At 56.6% G+C, this 17752-nt stretch overlaps 2 protein-coding genes across 2 annotated transcripts in view; both read left to right on the top strand.

Annotated features, from left to right (window-relative positions):
- Nucleotides 1–208: 208 nt before the first annotated feature.
- Nucleotides 209–6869, top strand: LOC141951124 (uncharacterized). The gene is made up of 6 exons (XM_074886957.1): nt 209–380; nt 671–809; nt 1119–1180; nt 1331–1458; nt 3213–3604; nt 6192–6869. The coding sequence occupies exons 1-6, from the start codon at nt 209–211 to the stop codon at nt 6352–6354; spliced, it is 1056 nt and encodes a 351-aa protein (XP_074743058.1). The 3' UTR covers nt 6355–6869.
- A 6171-nt stretch (nt 6870–13040) lies between these two features.
- MN1 (MN1 proto-oncogene, transcriptional regulator) overlaps nt 13041–17752 on the top strand; it is a 40037-nt gene continuing 35325 nt past the window's right edge. Inside the window, exon 1 of the mRNA XM_074886959.1 lies at nt 13041–16738. Within this exon, the coding sequence (XP_074743060.1) occupies nt 13306–16738 (3433 nt within the window). The 5' untranslated portion in view covers nt 13041–13305. The remainder of the gene's footprint in view (nt 16739–17752) is intronic.

Below are 17752 nucleotides of genomic sequence, written 5' to 3'. Positions count from 1 at the left end.
GATAAAGCCTCGTTTGTGTCAGGAGGCACATGGAGAGCTCCACAGTCTGCCCCGTGAAGCGGCACCATGGGCTGAAGGCGCGGGTGAGACGCGCTGCAGCCACCCGAAGGACGCGGGTGCAATCCAAACCAGCCTTGAGTGACGCTGGCCACCACGTGTTAAATCTTGACGCTGTCATCCTCACTTGACACTTGCGATTTTAGAAGAAATGCTGGTGTTTGCCTGGGTGTGCTTGGGGAGAGGTTTCCGTTCCAGGTGGGTGTGTGGTGCCCGTGGCTGCCAGCCAGGCTCCGTCCCAAACAGCAGGAACGGCTCCTTAGCTGATGCCATGTTCCTCTGGTCCCAGTTCCTTTTGTTTGCCGTCAGCACAGACCCCGCAGGTTTGCAGTAAGTTGGAAATACCGTGTGTGGCCGGAGCCCGTGTCCCCAGGGCCGTCCGGGGGAGGCTGCGGCGGCTCGGCCCTGCCTGGGGCAGATGCAGGCGCCTGTGGATGCCAGCACCAGCCCCGGGGTGCTTTTCCTCCTCCACCTCCTGCTCTCAGCTGCTCTCATCCTATTTTTGGCTGAGAGGAAGAGCTGCTGGCTGATTTGTGGTTAGAGCAGTTGACACTTCTATGTATCGCTAAATCATAATCGCCTGGTCGGAAGGGATTGAACATTAAAAATTCAGTGCCCGTGTTGGTGACACCGGTGGGCGGCGCCGCGCTGCACGTGGCTGGTGCTCAGCTCTGCAAAGGCCTGGGAGGGGTTGGGCCCGTGTGGTACATGGAAAAGCCTGATGATGTTAAAACTGTGTTTGGTTCAATTGCGTATTGGTGAACGAGGTCCTAATCGCTTTTATTTGCTCTTCCCTGTCAGATCTGTGGTGTCTGAGTATTAATGCCTTCACTGGAGTACGGAGGGTTCAGCTGTCTTCCAGGTTACGAGGAGCAGAGCTCCCCGAGCGGGACAGCCTGGGAAAGCACTGAGCAAAGGCTGAGCTGGGAGGTGCTGAGCCGTGAGTGCCTCCTTCCTGCGGTGGCTGGTTGGAGGAGAAAAAGTCTCGGGCAGAGGCTGCCAGAAGCTCTCAGGGGCAGCTCTGCAGCCGCCACCGGCTGCCCGTGACCCGCTGGGTTCAGGCGCAGCTTTTGGGAGCGAAGCCCATTGCTGTCTGGGCTCCTTTGTCCTTCGCCACTCTCAGGTGTCACTGCCCGCCTGTATTTGTTAGGGCAAAGCTCCTTAAGAAAAAGGCTACCTAGTAATGTATTTGTTTAACTTAGTTTGCAATGTTCATGAGATTTTGAAAGGTATTTCCTTTTTCAAAAGTTCTAGCATGTTCTCTATTTTGCAGATGCAACCCCCCCTTTCGTGGAGCCGAAGACCACTGAGGTCCACTCGCTTCTTGGTTGTGTAACCACACTGCTAACGGCATCGCTACAGCTGCAGAGCCACCCCGTTTGCCGTTTCCTCTGCTGTCTGGTAAAACTTGCTGCAGTGAAAAAGAAACACCTCAGATGTTTGTGGTGACAGGGGTATTTTGTTCCTGCTGCTTCCTGCCAGCGTCAGTCTCTGCAATGCAAAATGCTCTGTCACAGTCAACATACTCTAAATCAAGTTTTAGTAGGGAAACATGTTAAAAGGAACAAAATTTTTAGTTTGAATCACTCATACACACAATTTAAACTTCAATCTTGGTCCCACAATTCCTGCAGTAAATATCTCCCTCCCCAGTCCCTGCTATGAAGTACCAACGGCTTACAGCTGGAATAGGGGCTTAGGAGAAAAATCAGAACACTCTGATCACCATAAATCCACCAGCGAAACCTTTTCCTCACATGTCTGATAACTTGCCAGCTTCTTTGAAAAGGATCTGTAGACATTAATGAGGGTGCAATGTTTGCTAAGTGCTTGTGCTTTAAGATAAATGCAGATATGCCCGAGGAAGTAAAAGAAAAGCCCAAGTTCCAGCTGAAGCACCTCGGGCACAGCAGCAGGCAGCGGTGCATCGCTCCCAGGAGCTTTTGCAGCATGTATTCTTTTTATCATTGCAATGCATCCTTTCTTTTTAAAAATTTGATTCCTGAAGCTTTATACCAGTAAATAGTCTTTAATTTGAAACTCTCGGTAGCAGAGTCAATATTTACAATATTTTTTGTAATTTCTCTTATTCTGTTTATGTAAAAAATATTATTTCTGTTGCTCCATTTGAGGTAGGAACAAGCATGATATACTCCATGAGTTTCTAGCAACTGAAAGTAGTAAGATTTGAAGGTAAGCATTAGACAATTTCCTAATATGACTGCTGGAACGGTCATACATGACAGACACTTTTGAGTGTCTCAGGATTCAGTATGTTTCATACAAATAAACAAGTAGTATCTGTTTTTTTCCAGATTTCTCTGGAAATGTGTTAACATTCTTTTCTGGAAGACTAAACTTGCTTTTTTGTTTGTTTTAGAAGAAACTGGTAAAATTGGGTGAAATGTATTTGCTGATCAGAATTACAAAAATAAGGGGGGTTGTGTGTGTGTGTGTGTGTGTGTGTGTGTGTGTGTATACACACCACTCAGTGCAGCTACTCGCCATTTTTCTGAGTTGCCTCCATGTGTTTTTAACTAAGTTACATTTATGAATACAGCATCTGTCATTAGTTTTTTGTTGTAACTTTCCCTCTCTGCGTGTGTTTGTATCAGAAGTCAGAGCATGCAGAAGTCAGGCTGTTCCAATTTTGAGACTGCATCATAAACTTTTAGCACAATAGAAAGAAATATAAATAGTATTCCGTCAATTAGAGTGTCTTCTTATCTCAGAAGCATTTAAATTGTAACCAGGAAGTACTAGCTCACTGCACATAATATATTTCTAATTGCTAGAAAACATTTTAAAACCCTTTCAGATGTAGGTTTTAGGAACAAGTGTCTCGTCGGGGCAGACTCCAGCATTTCCAAATAGTCAGGGCTGACAGAATGAAATACGGGCTGTAATTCTGCAACTTCTGCTAGATGATGAAAAATAACTGAGCGTTTGTTACACAGTCTTCACATTCAAATAAAGCCTTATCTGTAGCGCCTTTTGCTCTATTATGCAGTAGTTGTGTTGGGCAATTAGCTAAAGCAGACATTTATTTTCACTTTCCATTAATTTGTAGATAATGGTGTCTCCTGAAGTTAACATTAGCTTTAGCAAATGATGACACATTGTGAAAGTTCAAGCCGTCCTGTTCTTTTTCACAGAGTTCCTACGCCAGCCCCGACGTCCTGGGGGTGTCTTTGCTTGAGGAGAGTCAAGCGAGCAAGGATCAGACACCTCTGGGTGTTTCCATGGTTTTGGAGTGCCGGTGGCCGCACAACCAACCCCGTCTCAACCGAGTCATCCTTTTCTCAGTTGACAGAGGATATTTTGGCAGCTTACGGAGCGTTTATGCACACACCGAATGCTTCAGGTGGCGGCCGGGGGGTCCAGCCCCGCTTGGAGCTGGACCAGCTTCCAAACGGGACCAGGTGGTCCAGTGCCGTGTCCCACGGGGGACGCCACCCCGAGCCGGGGATCCCGCGGCCGACAGCCTTCCTGCGCGGACTCTGCGCCGCCGCCAGAGCCTGGCTCTGTCTGTGCGGCCTCCCAGCAGGTACCGGGGTGTCCACCGAGATGTGACACTCGGTTTCGGACGGCTCACGTGGCGGGGGGGAGCGGGGAAGAGCCCGTGGATCTGGTGGTGGGGATCAGATGATCTGTGGAGAGGCTGTGGATAATTTTATGGCATCTCTTTGTTTCTTCTGACGTAGGAATCTGTTGTGTTCTATATGCTCACATTTTGTAGCAGTAACATTTCTCCCAAGGGTCTTTTTAATTAGGAAGTGTGCTAGAATTACTTGAACGACTTTTTCCATTTGCACATTTTCATTTTAACAAAATTTTTTAATGAACAATAAAACGTAGTGGTAGTGATTGCTACTCCTTTTGTTGACCACTGCAAAGATTTCAGTGGCTGCTATTATCATTTTTATATTAATCTGACAAAGAAATTAAATTTTTTCAAAAGATTCTTCAAAACTTAGGGTTGTTCTGAGATCCTACACAAAGGACTTGGTCCCAACCAACATGGTGGCCGGAGAAAATAAATGGCTTTCTGCAAAGAGAGCTCAAGCTTAGTGCTGCTGGGCGAGCACAGGCTCCTCTGCCCCTCTGCCCGTTTCCCACCCCCTGCCCTGGGAGCCGCTCTGCTCCCTGGCCCCAGGCAGGGCTTACGGGTCGCTACCGTAAAACTGAGGGCACTCAGATGCCGTGCAAATGCACTATTTATGCCTTTGTCATTAATTAATCTTTCTATGAGTTTCCTTTTGGGAATGCTATTTCTCACATCGGCCACAGAGGGGGGAAAAAAAAAAAAAAAGAAAAAGAGAGCAAGCACGTGCGCCTGGGACGGTGCTGTGGTTTTATGGCAAAGGCTGAAACTTGGGGCTGTAACTGTGATTTTTTTATTCAGTGCATGCAATTCAGTAGAGTCTTCTCTATTGAATTATGTCTCAATAGAGACATCAGAAAAATATTTTCCTTGTAGTTTTGTAACTCTGTTTATGAAAGACTTTCTACTTGCTTGAGTTTATATGGAAAATGAATTTTAATCAACAGCAACTAATTGTCAAGACCATAGTGTTGCCCTGCAAGGTTTGACTAAGCCTTATTCCCACTTGGCCTGGAAATGAACAATTTTAAAGAAACTTGTAAAGTGAGGAAAGCGTCCCTCATGAGGAAAAGAGGGAGTCTCAGCTCTGAGGAGAGTGGGAAATGAAATGGAGATGATCCATGGGACAATGACTGCCGTGCCTGCCACTGGGGATATTTTATCCACTGTTATTCTCGAGAGCCTCCTCTCCTCCTCGTTACCTGCTGCGGGCAGAATTCAATGCACAAACCAGACCAGGGACAAAGTTCTGGCACTTGCAGTAATTTAAAAGAACAGTATGTCAAAAACAGCTGCTGGAGGCATATTTTCAGTGGCTTCCACCTGAGGCAGTGCCTGCGTGAGGACAAGCTGGACCCTTAATTTGGCTTGTGTGAAATTCTGGTAGTTCAGATACACACAGGATCCTGTATCGCTTACGCTTCCTCTGTTTGAATAGTGGTTCTGGTTCTGATGTTCCTCCCCTTTCCTCCATAGAAATGCACCTGAAGTGGCTATTTTAATTTGTACACACAGACACACACACACACACACCCCCCCGGCAATAGAGACAAGAATGATTTGCTGGTATAAGGGTACGTATTTACATTTTGCTTTGCAATGCACTCTGCTGACAGGATCTGGAAGTCATTCTGCTATTGCCCTATGCCTTATTTTCTGGTACATGTTCTACTTGTTTTGATAGTTGTTCTTGCACTTACTCAGCTTTGTTGCTCTGTTCCCCCATTTTTCCCAGATATGATGTATTTTTTCAAAACGCGAATCTCGGCGTGCACCTGCGCGGTCCTAGTGTTACCCCTTAGGCCAGATATCTGCCCTCCATGCTTCAGAGCAGCCGTGGATTTCTTATTGCTATAAGCACAGTAAACTCAGATTTAATTTTAAAACTTTATTTCCTCAGGTTGGGGACATGTTTCTTTCTAGAACCCCATCTAATCAGTTTCTTTAATTTTTCTCTCTAAAATTATATGGCTTTCTGGTTTAGAATTGCATAGCCAAGACCTGAAAAAGAAATTCAAGGTATTTGTTGAATTTTGACTTTGCAGTGCTTCTCCAATCCCAGTTAAAATCCTGATACACTAATTTAACAAATTTCCTAATTTTAAAAGCTTGGTTTTAGCACCGTCTAGAACAATACCTAATGCTGTGGCTTCTTTTGCAGCGGGCTCTCTGTCTCCCTTGTTTCTTACGCCACAGAAATGCAGTCCAGGGTAAATTAAGGGAACGTGCCTATAAAGACTTGTGAAAGATCCAGTAGTCACCAGCTAAACCATATCATAAAAAGAACTGAGCTACGCCAACAAGTGAAGTCCCTGGAAAAGCCTGGAAGCAGAATGGCTATAATTAAAACCTGAAAGCAGCGGCTTCATAAAGAAGTAAACGAAGAGGCGGGCTCTTTGTAAATGATGATCTAAAAAGTGTTCTGGGTTGTGAGACCTCATTTCAAATGTATTCATTAAATAATATTTGAATCATTTAACAGTTTGAACTCTACAGCACTGCTAATATCTTCAGGGGATTTTTTTTTCAGCAACAAAGAAGTCTTTGTTCCTGCTCTATGCTTGGGCTGTGCCTTGGATATTAGTTGGAAACCCGATAGCCTGACATCGCTAGAAGTCTGCGAGTACAATGTGAGTCGTCTGCAACTGGGATTAAATCAGGCCTTTTGTAGGAGATGCGGAGGGACCATGTGATCTTGGAGAAGGATGGTTATGGACGGCAGGAGATTTTTAACCCTTTGTGCCTGTGGCAGGGAGCCGGGGAGGGTTTGCTGCTCGCAGGGGAGGCGGCGGCCGGCGCGGCGCAGGGGTGGCCGGGGCTGCTGCGCGTCCCCATCGTCGGTGCGCCTGAGTGGTTCCTGTTGAAAAAGCAAATAATGCTTTACATGGTGTGGCTGAAATCCAGCGCCGCGTGAAGGCCCAGGCGGAGCTGGGAGCCCCGGCCAGGGGCTGCCCGGGCACCTCCTGCAGCACCGGGTCCCCCTGCTCCGGCCTCCCGGGGCTGGCGGCCGGTCAGCGCTGCCACCGCACCGAGCGCTCGCGGCCCTTGGGACGGCTCCTCGCCGGTTCCTGCGGGCAGAGGCACTTCTTGTCTTGAACAGGACAAATCAGGGCTACGGGCCAAGGTTCACCAATGGCTCAGAAACATGAGTTGTTCTGTAAAATCTTGTGAAGTAGCATGAGAAATAATAAATGCAGGAGCATCTTTATTTGCCTGGTGGCTTTGAATTCTGGGCGCCACGTCCTCGACCATTCCTCTCGCCCACAGGACGTGCAGTTTGCTCTTCAGCCCGGAGCGGGGGGTTGGCACCCTTACGCGGGGGGCAGCAGGAACAAGAGCGTTACCCAAAACCCCGTGGGTTGGTGGTGGGATCGTAGGGGCAGCGTTCAGCAGGCGTTAGGCACCAGGGAACAGTGGGGGATGCTCAGATGTGCGGGCCCGTGGGAGGTTCTCCAGGAGAGGCCGGTCTGGTCCATGCTGGGTGAGCTCCTGAGCAGCAGCGACATCTAAACCCGCATCCGACGGCGCAGCCCCGCTCTGCCTGGGCAGACAGACGCTGTCTTGCAAGTGCAGAGGGGAAGGACTTGCACACGCAGCGTGTGAAACGTCACGGGATTGCAGGATGTGAGGAGGAAGCAGTGAGGTGAACCCTCTTGTGAAGCTAACACTTAGGGAAAATTAAGTCATCGGGACTTTACAAAATAGCCTCTGGTTCACAATAGTTCAATTTATAAGATGATGAAAAATGAATTAATGTTAGTGGTTTGCTGGCATCACCCACAGTGAGCTGGACTTTCCAGATGCTCAAAGATCGGTCCTGCTCCACCAAGCTTACACAAATTCCCACCTGGTCCAAGTTTAAGAAAACAACAGAACAAAGTCAATCATACAAACTCCATCATAAAATACTGAGGAGAGTTAAATACCGATTATCCATATAGAGAGGTACTATTTTTTATTTATGTTTCACTGAGTTATTTTAGGAAATATAAAACTTTTACTGTTCCTGCAGCCAAACTAATTCTTTTGTGCTGTATAGATGATCTAATTTCTTTTTTCTTCCCCCCACCCCCAGTCAAATGTGTAACCCTACGGTTTATGTTTTAGAGATGTGAATTTGAAGGGGAAAAAAAAGCCCAAGAGGTATACTGTAGTACAGTTATCCTGGGCAGGAAAATGTGCTTTAGCATTTCCTAGCATTTTCACTAACCGTACAATCTCAGTGTTGTATAATTTTAGCACTATCCTGGTTTTTAGTGATCTGAATTGGAAAAATTTAAATGTGTTCAACGTGTACACCTGAGTGCCCTGTATGCTGTAAAGCTTTTCACCTCACTGACATAAATGGTACCCAATATACTTAATTGGTGCAAAAAAGCTGTTTGCAGCAGTGGAAGAACATACCGGTATTGTGAAAATATCATGATCCATACTGAGGTACCCGAAAAAACAACCAAACAAAAAAATACAGCTTAAGGTTGCAGAGATGCAAAGAAACTAAACCAGCCAACCAACCTTGCAGGAGAAACAAACAGGAAAATCCTTGTGAAGGGCTGAGTTCCGAAATCGCTGCTGATCTCTGTGGGAAATGACTGGAACAGTTTTAGTCCCTTAACTCTTATTATTCAGTTATGCATTTTTTAAAATGGGAAGCAGTCAAGTGTCTGAAGGAATTTGGTTCAAACTTTCCAGAAAACAACATTGTCAGCAAAGCTAAGCATGAAATATTTACGTCGGTAGGCGAACTTTTTAGAAATTCTGAATGCAAATCAGGTTTTACAGATGAAACTGTCTTCGGTCTCAGTGTCTCACCTCCAGACACTCAAGCAGGGAAGGACAAGAAGCGGCAGAGGAGGTCGGATCCCCGGGCAGCGCTCCAGGCCGCCGTGCAGCGCGATCCCCGGTGCCGCCCGGCTCGGGGCTGGCGGTGAGGGGGTCCCCGGCGCCAGCCCCCCGTCTGGCCACAGTGGGCACAGCCCCCGCCTCGCAGGGCCCTGCCAGAAAAGGGCACTTCTGCACCCAAAACTCCGTACCGTTCTGAGGAACTGGAGCAGGTGCACACAAATAAACATCATCGCTGGAGGAATGCCTTCCCTGCGATCCTGCTCCGCACTCTGTCAGGCTCATCTCATGATTTTACAGATTTGCCTGAGTTGGTCCAGTCACCGTGTTCGCTGCAATTTTGAGCGGGAGCGGGTGCAGGAGCTTCCCTGACTGTTCCAGGCAGGAACGTTGAAAACCTTCCCGATAATGTCAACCACCAGACTTAGAGACCTGTCCTTCAAAATATTCAAATTCCTTTCATTGAATATCCCTGTTAGGAGTGGAAATCACTGCCAAGAAAAACCTATCAGCTTTTTTGCAAAGTAACTGTTGGGAGCCCGTGCTCCAGAGACAGGACTCATCACTTTGCCTGGTACGCGACGTGTAGCGGCAACCAAATGCTTTTTTGTATTGTTCCAGATGGCCGCACTACCAAACACTGTAGAGGTTATTTAGTAGCTACAATTTATACACCTGAAGCCTGACATACTAATGAAATGGCTTCTTTATAGAGCTGGGGGTATAAACACCACAGAAAAGAGAGATGTGGTTTTGCTCGATGGAAGGGTTTAAAAGGCTTCTTGCTAATGGCTAGCTGGGCTGGAGTTTTTCTAGCATACGGGCTTGTTTTGTACAGTTTATGTGGTGGTTTTCTTCGTTAGATGCTCAGTGGTAATGAGCCCACACAGTTGATTGCTGCAGGGAGAAAAAAAATCATTCTGAATAGGTTTGCTGAATAATTATGAACTGAGCTGAACTCTTACATTTGCTTACTAATTGTATGGTTCGTGATGTTTTATGTATGATGCATTCATTTTGTTAAAAAGGAATTTTTTTTTTTTGCTGAGCAGCAACTTTTCTCAGTGCAAGTTGAACTGGCACAGTGGAAAGAGCTGAATTCAAGTCTGATGAATTGATGTTGTTTGAATTATTTTTTTAAAAACATCAGCCCCACCATTTGGTTTTCAGAGCTTGCAATATGAAACCCAAAATTGTGCTATTGTCCTGAGAGTCGAAATAAATGAATCCCCTCAACTTTGGATTTGGCAGGAGCAATTACTATTGTTAATTTAGAAAATAATCCCCTTCAGCTACAACTATTTAAATAATGCCTTTCCCTGCTTCCCCCAAGATGACCAAAACCCAAAGACTGAAAGTAAAAATATGTTTTATAAAATACATTTTCACTACTCGGTACAATTCGAGAGAGGCTTCCTCCTACCTGGCTGGGCGCCTGTCACCCTTGCGACCGAGGTGCTCCCGACGGCGCCGGTCGCAGTCCGGGGCACCCTCCCAGCAGCGCTCCCCAGCATCGCCCTGGGAAGCCGGGGGGGTGGGGGGGGTGGGCACGGCAGGTTGGCAGCCCCAGGGCCTGTTTAGCCCAGAACACGTCCCCGGTTAGAAACCAGGGTTGAGCCACCTTCTGACACCCAACAACCAGCGAACATTTACACTACAAGCCTGGAGAACACGGCAGCTGGGAAGGGACCTTACCCTTTCAGTCAACTCGCTGCTTTTACTGTCAAAATATTTAGGCTGGTATTATTGCCATATCTGCCATGGCCAGCCACATACCTCTCCCGAGCTGCAGCTGGCTCCGGGCAGCGCTGCTGGCGCGTTACCGGGCTGAAACTTTCAGTCTTGAGATTTGCTCCGGGAAGGCAGCGATGCCTCGGCCAGGTGCGGGGAGCAGGAAAGCCGCCTGGCGAGGCCGTCCGGAGAAGGGGCGAGCAGGGTGTGGCGGCGAGGCTCGCGCTGGCCCCGGCAGGGACCCCTGTGGCTCCTGAACAGGGGGCAGAGGAGGATAACGCTTGCCCAGAAGCGCTCAGGGTGGTCAGCCCAAGGAAGTCTCCATCCCTCTAATCGTATCCCCCTGCACAGCATCGTTCTGCTCTTCCAGAGAGACCGCGCTTGTCCTGCTTGAGGAACAAATGGATTCTGAATCTTCTAGGAAATGAAAGGTAAATCTAAATCAGTAAAAACCTGTCTTTTCTGAAACATTTGGTCTCTTCCGTGGAAGCCAGCGTTACAGGAGGTGGCTGTGACAGGCCTGACCAGCCAGAGAGCCTCAGACTTTATTGTGCGGTTCTGTACTGGCAGGATGGGTGTTAAGATGCCGATATTGTGTTGGTTTATGGTGCTCTCACTTGTTCTGTTGCACTTACCGTTTTCATTGGCACTCTTAAAATGCATCCAGCTTTCTTCCTCTATTAAAAATAATGCAGTTTTTAAATCAGATGCCATTTTGGCCAGAAAACTACTGGGTAGTAAGTGAAGGCCGGCCCACACCGGCACCCCCAGCCTCCTGCGCTGCGAGCACCCCTCGCCTGACCCCGGCCGGAGCAGGGGGAGGCACGAGGCGCTGAGGGAACGTTCCGGGCGCATTCCCCGGGGCACGGCGCAGCAAAGGGGCCTCGTGTGTGCCAGGCTCCCGTTTCTCTGCTGGGCTGGGGTCTGGCTCCCGTGGGAGTCAAGAGGTGGGTTGAGTGTGGAACGGGTCTAGGGGAGCTGGGACAGGCCGGGGGCAGGCGAGCCCTCGGGTTCCCCCGCCCCCCCAGTCAGCCTGCAGCACTGGAGTGAGCCCCGACGCCAGAGCGGCCCCGCCCCCGCCCCGAGAACCCAGCACCTGGGCAACACCTGGGTGGCGTTAATCGCGTTAATCACCTTAGTGACCGTCCTGCCCAGGCGCGTGCAGCCCCGCGGCGGGAGGGGGCCCTGGGGGGACTCTCCCGAGGCCCGGTGGGGCTGACCCGGCACCCCGGGCTCCCCCAGAACCGGGTCGGGTGGTACCCCGGGGTGGGGGGGCTGCCCGCCCGCGGCCCCCGGGCCGCGGCAGGACGGGCCGGGGAGGGTCACCGCGGTGTGTGGGGGGAGAACCGCGGCGCCGGTGTCCCGGGACGGCACCGGGCAGGCGGTCCCGGTGGCTCAGCCGAGCCCGCCGCCCCCCCACCCCGGGACCCGGCCCCGTCCTTCCTCGGCGGGGTCCACCCAACCGGGCCGGGCCGCCCGCCATCGGGGCGCCCCGGGGGGGATGCGGCGCGGGTTGGGGGGTTGCGGCCGCGCTGAGCTGGGCTGAGCCAGGCCGGGCTTAGCCGGGCCGGGGCGGCGGGGCGGGCGCCAGGGGGCGCTGTGCCCGTTCGGAAGAGCCGGCTCCGACGGCGCGCACGCAGGCGCAGAGGGGGGCGGGGGGCGGCCGGGGGTTGGGAGGGGGGAGCCCCGGGGCCTCGGCGGGGTGCGGGGCCTTGGCCGGTGGGGCCGGGCCGGGGCCGCTCTGCGGGACGCAGGGGCCGGCGGCTCCCCCCCCTTCCCCTCGCCGCCGTTCCCGTCGCGAACGAGCGGGACTTTCCCTTTATTCCTTTGTGCCGCTCTGGGGCCGCGCGTACTTCATTTTCTGCCCCGGTGCCAGCCCCGCACCCCGCGCCCCCCCTTGTCACTTTGCTAAGTAATAATTTCCATGTCCAATTCCATTTCTTCTCCAGTTCTGAAATCTCCAAGCCATCAGCAAGGAGGATAGTTCACATGAAAACTAATTACACAAAATCAATATTTAATCACAGCGCAGCATCCTGATCCTGCAGAAAAAAATCCCTTTAAAACTCTCCTGCCATATACAAATACTTCTCGGCCGCTTATTTATAGATCTCATTTTTTTTGGTGGGAGCAATTTTCATTTTTATTTTTTTTAAACTATCGACACGCGCAAGCCGTGAGCACCTGAAGCGCCTCATCCCGCCGGCCGCTTTCGCTCCCCGCCCCCCCCCCGCCCCGGACCTGACGGACGGCTTTTTTTCCCTCCGGGGCGACCGGGCTCCGACACCCCCGCTCCCGCTAACGCCCGGGCGGGGCTGCGCGGCTCCGGCTGCCGGCCCGACGGGGCGCGCTGCCCAGGGACCGGCTCGGGGCTCACCGGGCAGCGCCGCCCCTTCTCCCAGCCCCGCGGCTGTCGCGGGGGGGGAGGCTTCTCCCCGGCGGCCCGGGACTGCGGGACGGGCCGCCGGTCCCGCCGGTCGGTTCAGCCCCGCTGCCATGTGTGTGTGTCCCGTACCCCCCATCCCCGCCCCGGGTCCCCGCGCAGGCTGGCGGGGCGCGGAGCGGCGCGGAGCCATCCGCGGGGCGGGCGGGGCCGGGCGGCGCGGCGGAGCCACCTTAACGGCGAGCCCCGCCCCGGGCCGCGCCGCGCTCATTGGCGCAGCCCCGATGGCTGAAATTCATCGCTGAAATGCAAAACTTGTTGCTGCTCCGCCAGCGCCGGGTGAGAGCGAGGGAGCGCGCAGGGAGCGCGGCGCAGCCCTCCCAGCGCCCGCACGCAGCGCCGGCCCCGCCGCCCGCCCCGGCCCCGGCCCCGCCGCCGGAGCCCTGCGAGCCGCGGGCAGCTGCACGGCGGGCCGGCGATGCGGCGCGCAGTTCCTGGGCGCCGGAGCCTATGAGCGGCGGCCCGCCGCCCCGTCGGCTCTCGGGCAGCAGCGAGCGGCGGAGCCGCCGGGGTGAGCGCGGGCGGGCGGCCGGAGCCAGCGGCGAGCGGCGGGATGTGAGCGGGCGCGGAGCGGGGCGGCGGAGCGGGCGCGGAGCGGCGGCCATGCCCTTCTGAGGAGCCGCGCAGGATGTTCGCGCTGGAGCAGTTCGAGCCGCAGAGCAGCAGCCGGAGCGGCGGGCAGGCGGAGCGGGGCTTCGGCCAGCCCGGACTCAGCATGAGCGCGCACTTCAAGGCGCCGGCCTTCCCCGGCGGCGGCCCGGCGGCCGTGGACCCGGCCCTGGGCGCGCTGGGCGAGCCGCCGCTCCTGGGCATGAACATGAGCCTGGCCGGGGACGCCTACGGCTTCCCGGGCCGCAGCCCCGCCGAGCTGCACGGCGCCGGCATGCAGCCGCCGGTGCACGGCTTCTTCGGCGGGCAGCAGCCGCACGGCGGCCCCGGCGGCGCCCACCACCCCCACCAGCACCCCCCGCCCTTCGGCGGCAACTTCGGGCCCGACCCCGGCGCCTCCTGCGTGCACGGCGGCCGGCTGCTGGGCTACGGCGGCGCGCTGGGCGGGCAGACGGCGTTCGCCGACGGCTACGAGCACATGGCCGAGAGCCAGGGCGGCGAGGGCTTCGGGCAGCAGCGCCCCGGCAACCTGCCCGACTTCCAGCACCACAGCGCCGGCGCCTCCGGCCACGCCGTGCCGGCGCCCTGCCTGCCCCTCGACCAGTCCCCGAACCGCGCCGCCTCCTTCCACGGGCTGCCGGCCGCCGGCTCCTCCGAGCCCCACGGCCTGGAGCAGCGGCGGCTGCCCGCGCAGGGCGGCGTGGACTCGCTGGAATACAATTACTCCGGCGACGGCCCCGCCGCCGGCCACTTCGAGCTGCCCGTCTTCTCGCCGTCGGAGCCCGAGGGGCAGCTGCCGCACTATGGCGGCGGGCGGCAGGTGCCGGCGGGCGGCAGCTTCGCGGGGGCCCCCGCCCTGGCCCGGGCGCCGGGCATGGCCGTGGCCAAGGCGCACCCGCCGCCGCAGCAGCACGGGGTCTTCTTCGAGCGCTTCGGGGGAGCGCGGAAGATGTCGGCCGGCCTGGAGCCGGGGGCCAGCGCCAGGCACCCGCTGATGCAGCAGCAGCCGCCGCAACCGCCGCAGCAGCCGCCGGGCTTGCTGGCCAGACAGAACTCCTGCCCGCCAGCCATCCCTAGGCAACAGCAAACAGAAGCCAACGCTCCCAACCCCAACCTGCAGGACAATGGGCCCATAATGCAGAACCAGCATGCACAGTTTGAATACCCTATTCACAGACTGGAGAACAGGAATATGCATCCCTACACCGACCCCGTGTTTAATATGCAGCACCCTCCTCCGCAACAGCCACCAAATCAAAGACTGCAGCACTTCGATGCCCCCTACGTGAGTGTCGCCAAGAGGCCACGGTTCGACTTCCCCGGCAACCCCGGCGTCGAGCGCTGCGCCTCCTGGGGCGGCGGCATGCACGGCCCTGCCATGGAGAGCCACCTCTCCCCGACGGCCTACCCCGGCCTGCCAGGCGAGTTCACCCCGCCGGCGCCCGAGGCCTTCGGGGGGCCGCTGCCACACGGCGGCCCCGAGCACCCGGCGCTGGCGCAGCGCCAGAACGCGGCCCTGGTGATGAAGCAGATGGCCTCGCGCAGCCAGCAGCGCCTGCGGCCGCCCAGCCTGCAGCAGCTGGGGCACCATGGCGAGGTGGGCCCACCCGGCGGCCTGCCCCCGCCCGCCTTCGAGCGGGAGGCCGGCGGCGGCGGCGGCCGCGGCTTCGACCCGCCGGCGTCGCACCTGGCCCCCGACGGCGCCTGGTTCGCGGGGCCGCCGCCGCCCGGGGAGCTGCTGCCGCGGCGCATGGCGGCCCCGGGGCTGCCGGCCGAGGCGGCCCCCCACGAGCTGGGCCTGCAGCCGGGCGGTGCCGCTGTGCTGTTCCGGCCGGGCACCGGCGGGCTGGGGCTGCAGGAGCCGCTGCGGATGGCGGGTGAGGGGCCGGCGCAGGCCTTGCCCTCGCCGGGCGTCCACCCGCCCTTCGCCCCCGCCATGGGCGGCCTCTCGCAGCTGCAGTCTCCGGGCGGCGGCGTGGCGCTGCCCACCGCCCCCGCCGAGCGCCGCGGCCCCGCCGACTTCGCCGCCCAGTCCGGCTTCCCCTTCGCGGCGGCGGCACGGCAGCCGGCGGCCCACGGGGCTGCGCCCGCCCTCAGCGCTTCGCCGGGGGCCTACCCGCCACCCCCGCCCGAGTTCCCCCCGCCGCCGCCGCCGCGGCCCGCCACCAGCAAGCTGGGCGCCCTCTCGCTGGGCTCCTTCAGCAAGCCGGCCAGCAAGGACAACGTCTTCGGGCAGAGCTGCCTGGCCGCGCTCTCCACCGCCTGCCAGAACATGATCGCCAGCCTGGGCGCCCCCAACCTCAACGTCACCTTCAACAAGAAGAGCCCGGCCGAGGCCAAGCGCAAGCTCAGCCAGGCCGAGCCCGACCCGCCGCCGCCCACCGCCCCGGACTACTTCCCGGCAGGGCCGCCGGCGGGCGGGGGCGGCGCGGGCAAGGCGGTGGGTGCTGCCCCACTGCTGCCTGCCGAGAGCAGCCTCTCGCCCGGCTTCGCGCTGGAGCCGGCGGCTGGCGGCGAGGGGAAGGCGGGTGGCGGGCGGGGGCGGGGCCGCCGGAAACGGGACAGTGGGCACGTCAGCCCCGGCAACTTCTTCGAGAAGTTCTCGGCCACAGAGGGTGGTGGGGCCGGCGTCAGCCCAGGGCAGCCGGCGGGGCCGGCGGCGGCGGGGGGCCCACCGGGGGCCGCGGGCGCGGAGCGCGGCGGGGGCACCCCCCACGACAAGCCCCTGACCTCGCCCTCCTGGGGCAAGGGCGGCGAGCTGCTGCTGGGGGAGCAGCCCGACCTGATGTCCTCCCTGGACAGCGGCATCCAGAGCGTGACCAAGTCAGACGGCAGCTCCCCGCACGTGGACTTTCCCGACGAGGTCAGCACCAGCTACGGCAACGAGGACGAGGTGTCCTCCAGCTCCGACAACGCCGCCTCCAAGCCCACCCGCAGCCCGCTGCTGGGCGGCTCGCCCAAGCTGCCCCGCGGGGAGCACGCACTTCTCAACGGACAGAAGCCCCTGGCCCTCGGCCTCCTCAGTACGTCTACCTCGACCCCCGACAGCTACGGGCTGAGCACCACGGCGGGCGCCCACCCCGGCACGCCGAGCATGGAGCAGGTGCGGACCCCCACCAGCACCTCGGCCCAGGACGAGATCCACCCCCTGGAGATCCTGCAGGCGCAGATCCAGCTCCAGCGGCAGCAGTTCAGCATCTCGGAAGACCAGCCCTTGGGGCTGAAGAGCAAGAAGGGGGAGTGCGCGGGGCAGAACGGGGACAGCGACCTGGGCAGCTGCTGCTCGGAGGGCGTCAAGGGCGCCATGAGCACCATCGACCTGGACTCCCTGATGGCGGAGCACAACTCCACCTGGTACCTGCCCGGCGAGAAGGCCCTGATGGAGGGGCAGGAGGAGGACAAGCCCATGGCGCCCTGGGAGAAGCCCAAGCCCCTGAACCCCAGCAAAGAAGGTATCGGTCGTCCCGCGCGGGTGCTGGCCCACGGTGGGGGGGGAGCGGGCTGCTCGGGGAAGGGGACGCCGGGCACACGCTGGCCCCGGACCCTCTCCGCCGCCGGTGGTGACCTCGGTGGGTGCCGGTTGCCTGCCCGCACCGGGCTGGGGCTGCGGGATGCCGGGTGGCTCTGCCGGCGCGGCCAGCGGCGGGGAGGGAGCGGCGGCTGACGGCGGCCCCGCGGCGGTCTGTGCCCCGTCCCCATCGCGCCTCCCGCGAGCGGCCCCCCGAGGGCTCTCGAGGTGCTGAGCAGGGGGCTCCCGGCGGAGCCCCAGCCGGTCTCTGGGCCCTGGGGTGCCGTGGAGGGGGGCTGCCGGGCGTGGGGTGCCGAGGAGGGGGCGCCCGCAGAGCCCCGTGCCGGCCGATCCTGCCAGGCATTTCGCCCAAACTGTTACAGAGATTTAACGTTGAAAATGCGTTTGTTAGCGGGGCTGTCCCCCCGATTCCAGGTGTTTCCCTACCAGCAGCGCGATACTGAACTGAAAGGCTCTTAACGTGTTTTTTTTTCCTTTAATAGAAAGTCAATTTAAAATAAGGCTCTGGGTCTACTGGTGTAAAACTCGCTTAGTTGACAGATGTTTAATTTCGACATTAGTTGTCATTTTTGATCCTTCCCCGTGTCTAGAGGGCATCATAATTCCCCAAGCTCAGGAAAAAATATTTTAATGGAAAGCCCTCTATTATAAAAGCTGTTTAAGATAAAGATGATTATAGATTCAATTGGTTTCTATTTTATCTTATCAAAAGCGTATTTTCCAAACTGCCTGACCCTGTGTGCGAATATTACAATAGATGCACGTGCAGGTACCTGCCGTATGAATGCACGCAGGCAATTTTTTGATGTGCTATAAGTACACGTGTATAATTTATGCAATATAAACTCATTATTTGTGCCTAGGAAAGTTGATGTTTTGGTACCGCTAGCTAGTTTGAAATCGGTTTCAGTACATCTGGTGGTACAGACTGACTTTT

This window comes from Strix uralensis, chromosome 17 (genome assembly GCF_047716275.1).
Source record: "Strix uralensis isolate ZFMK-TIS-50842 chromosome 17, bStrUra1, whole genome shotgun sequence".
Taxonomy (NCBI): domain Eukaryota; kingdom Metazoa; phylum Chordata; class Aves; order Strigiformes; family Strigidae; genus Strix; species Strix uralensis.
Note: the sequence above shows the minus strand (reverse complement) of the source record. Positions and strands in the feature narration are given on the sequence as shown.

Excerpts from the sequence above, each read along its gene's own strand:
- LOC141951124 (XM_074886957.1), top strand. The coding sequence starts at position 209 with ATGCTGGTGTTTGCCTGGGTGTGCTTGGGGAGAGGTTTCCGTTCCAGG. Across the intron at positions 381-670 it reads CGTCAGCACAGACCCCGCAG|TGCCCGTGTTGGTGACACCG; the intron begins GTTTGCAGTAAG and ends TTAAAAATTCAG. Across the intron at positions 810-1,118 it reads ACTGTGTTTGGTTCAATTGC|GCGCAGCTTTTGGGAGCGAA; the intron begins GTATTGGTGAAC and ends CGCTGGGTTCAG.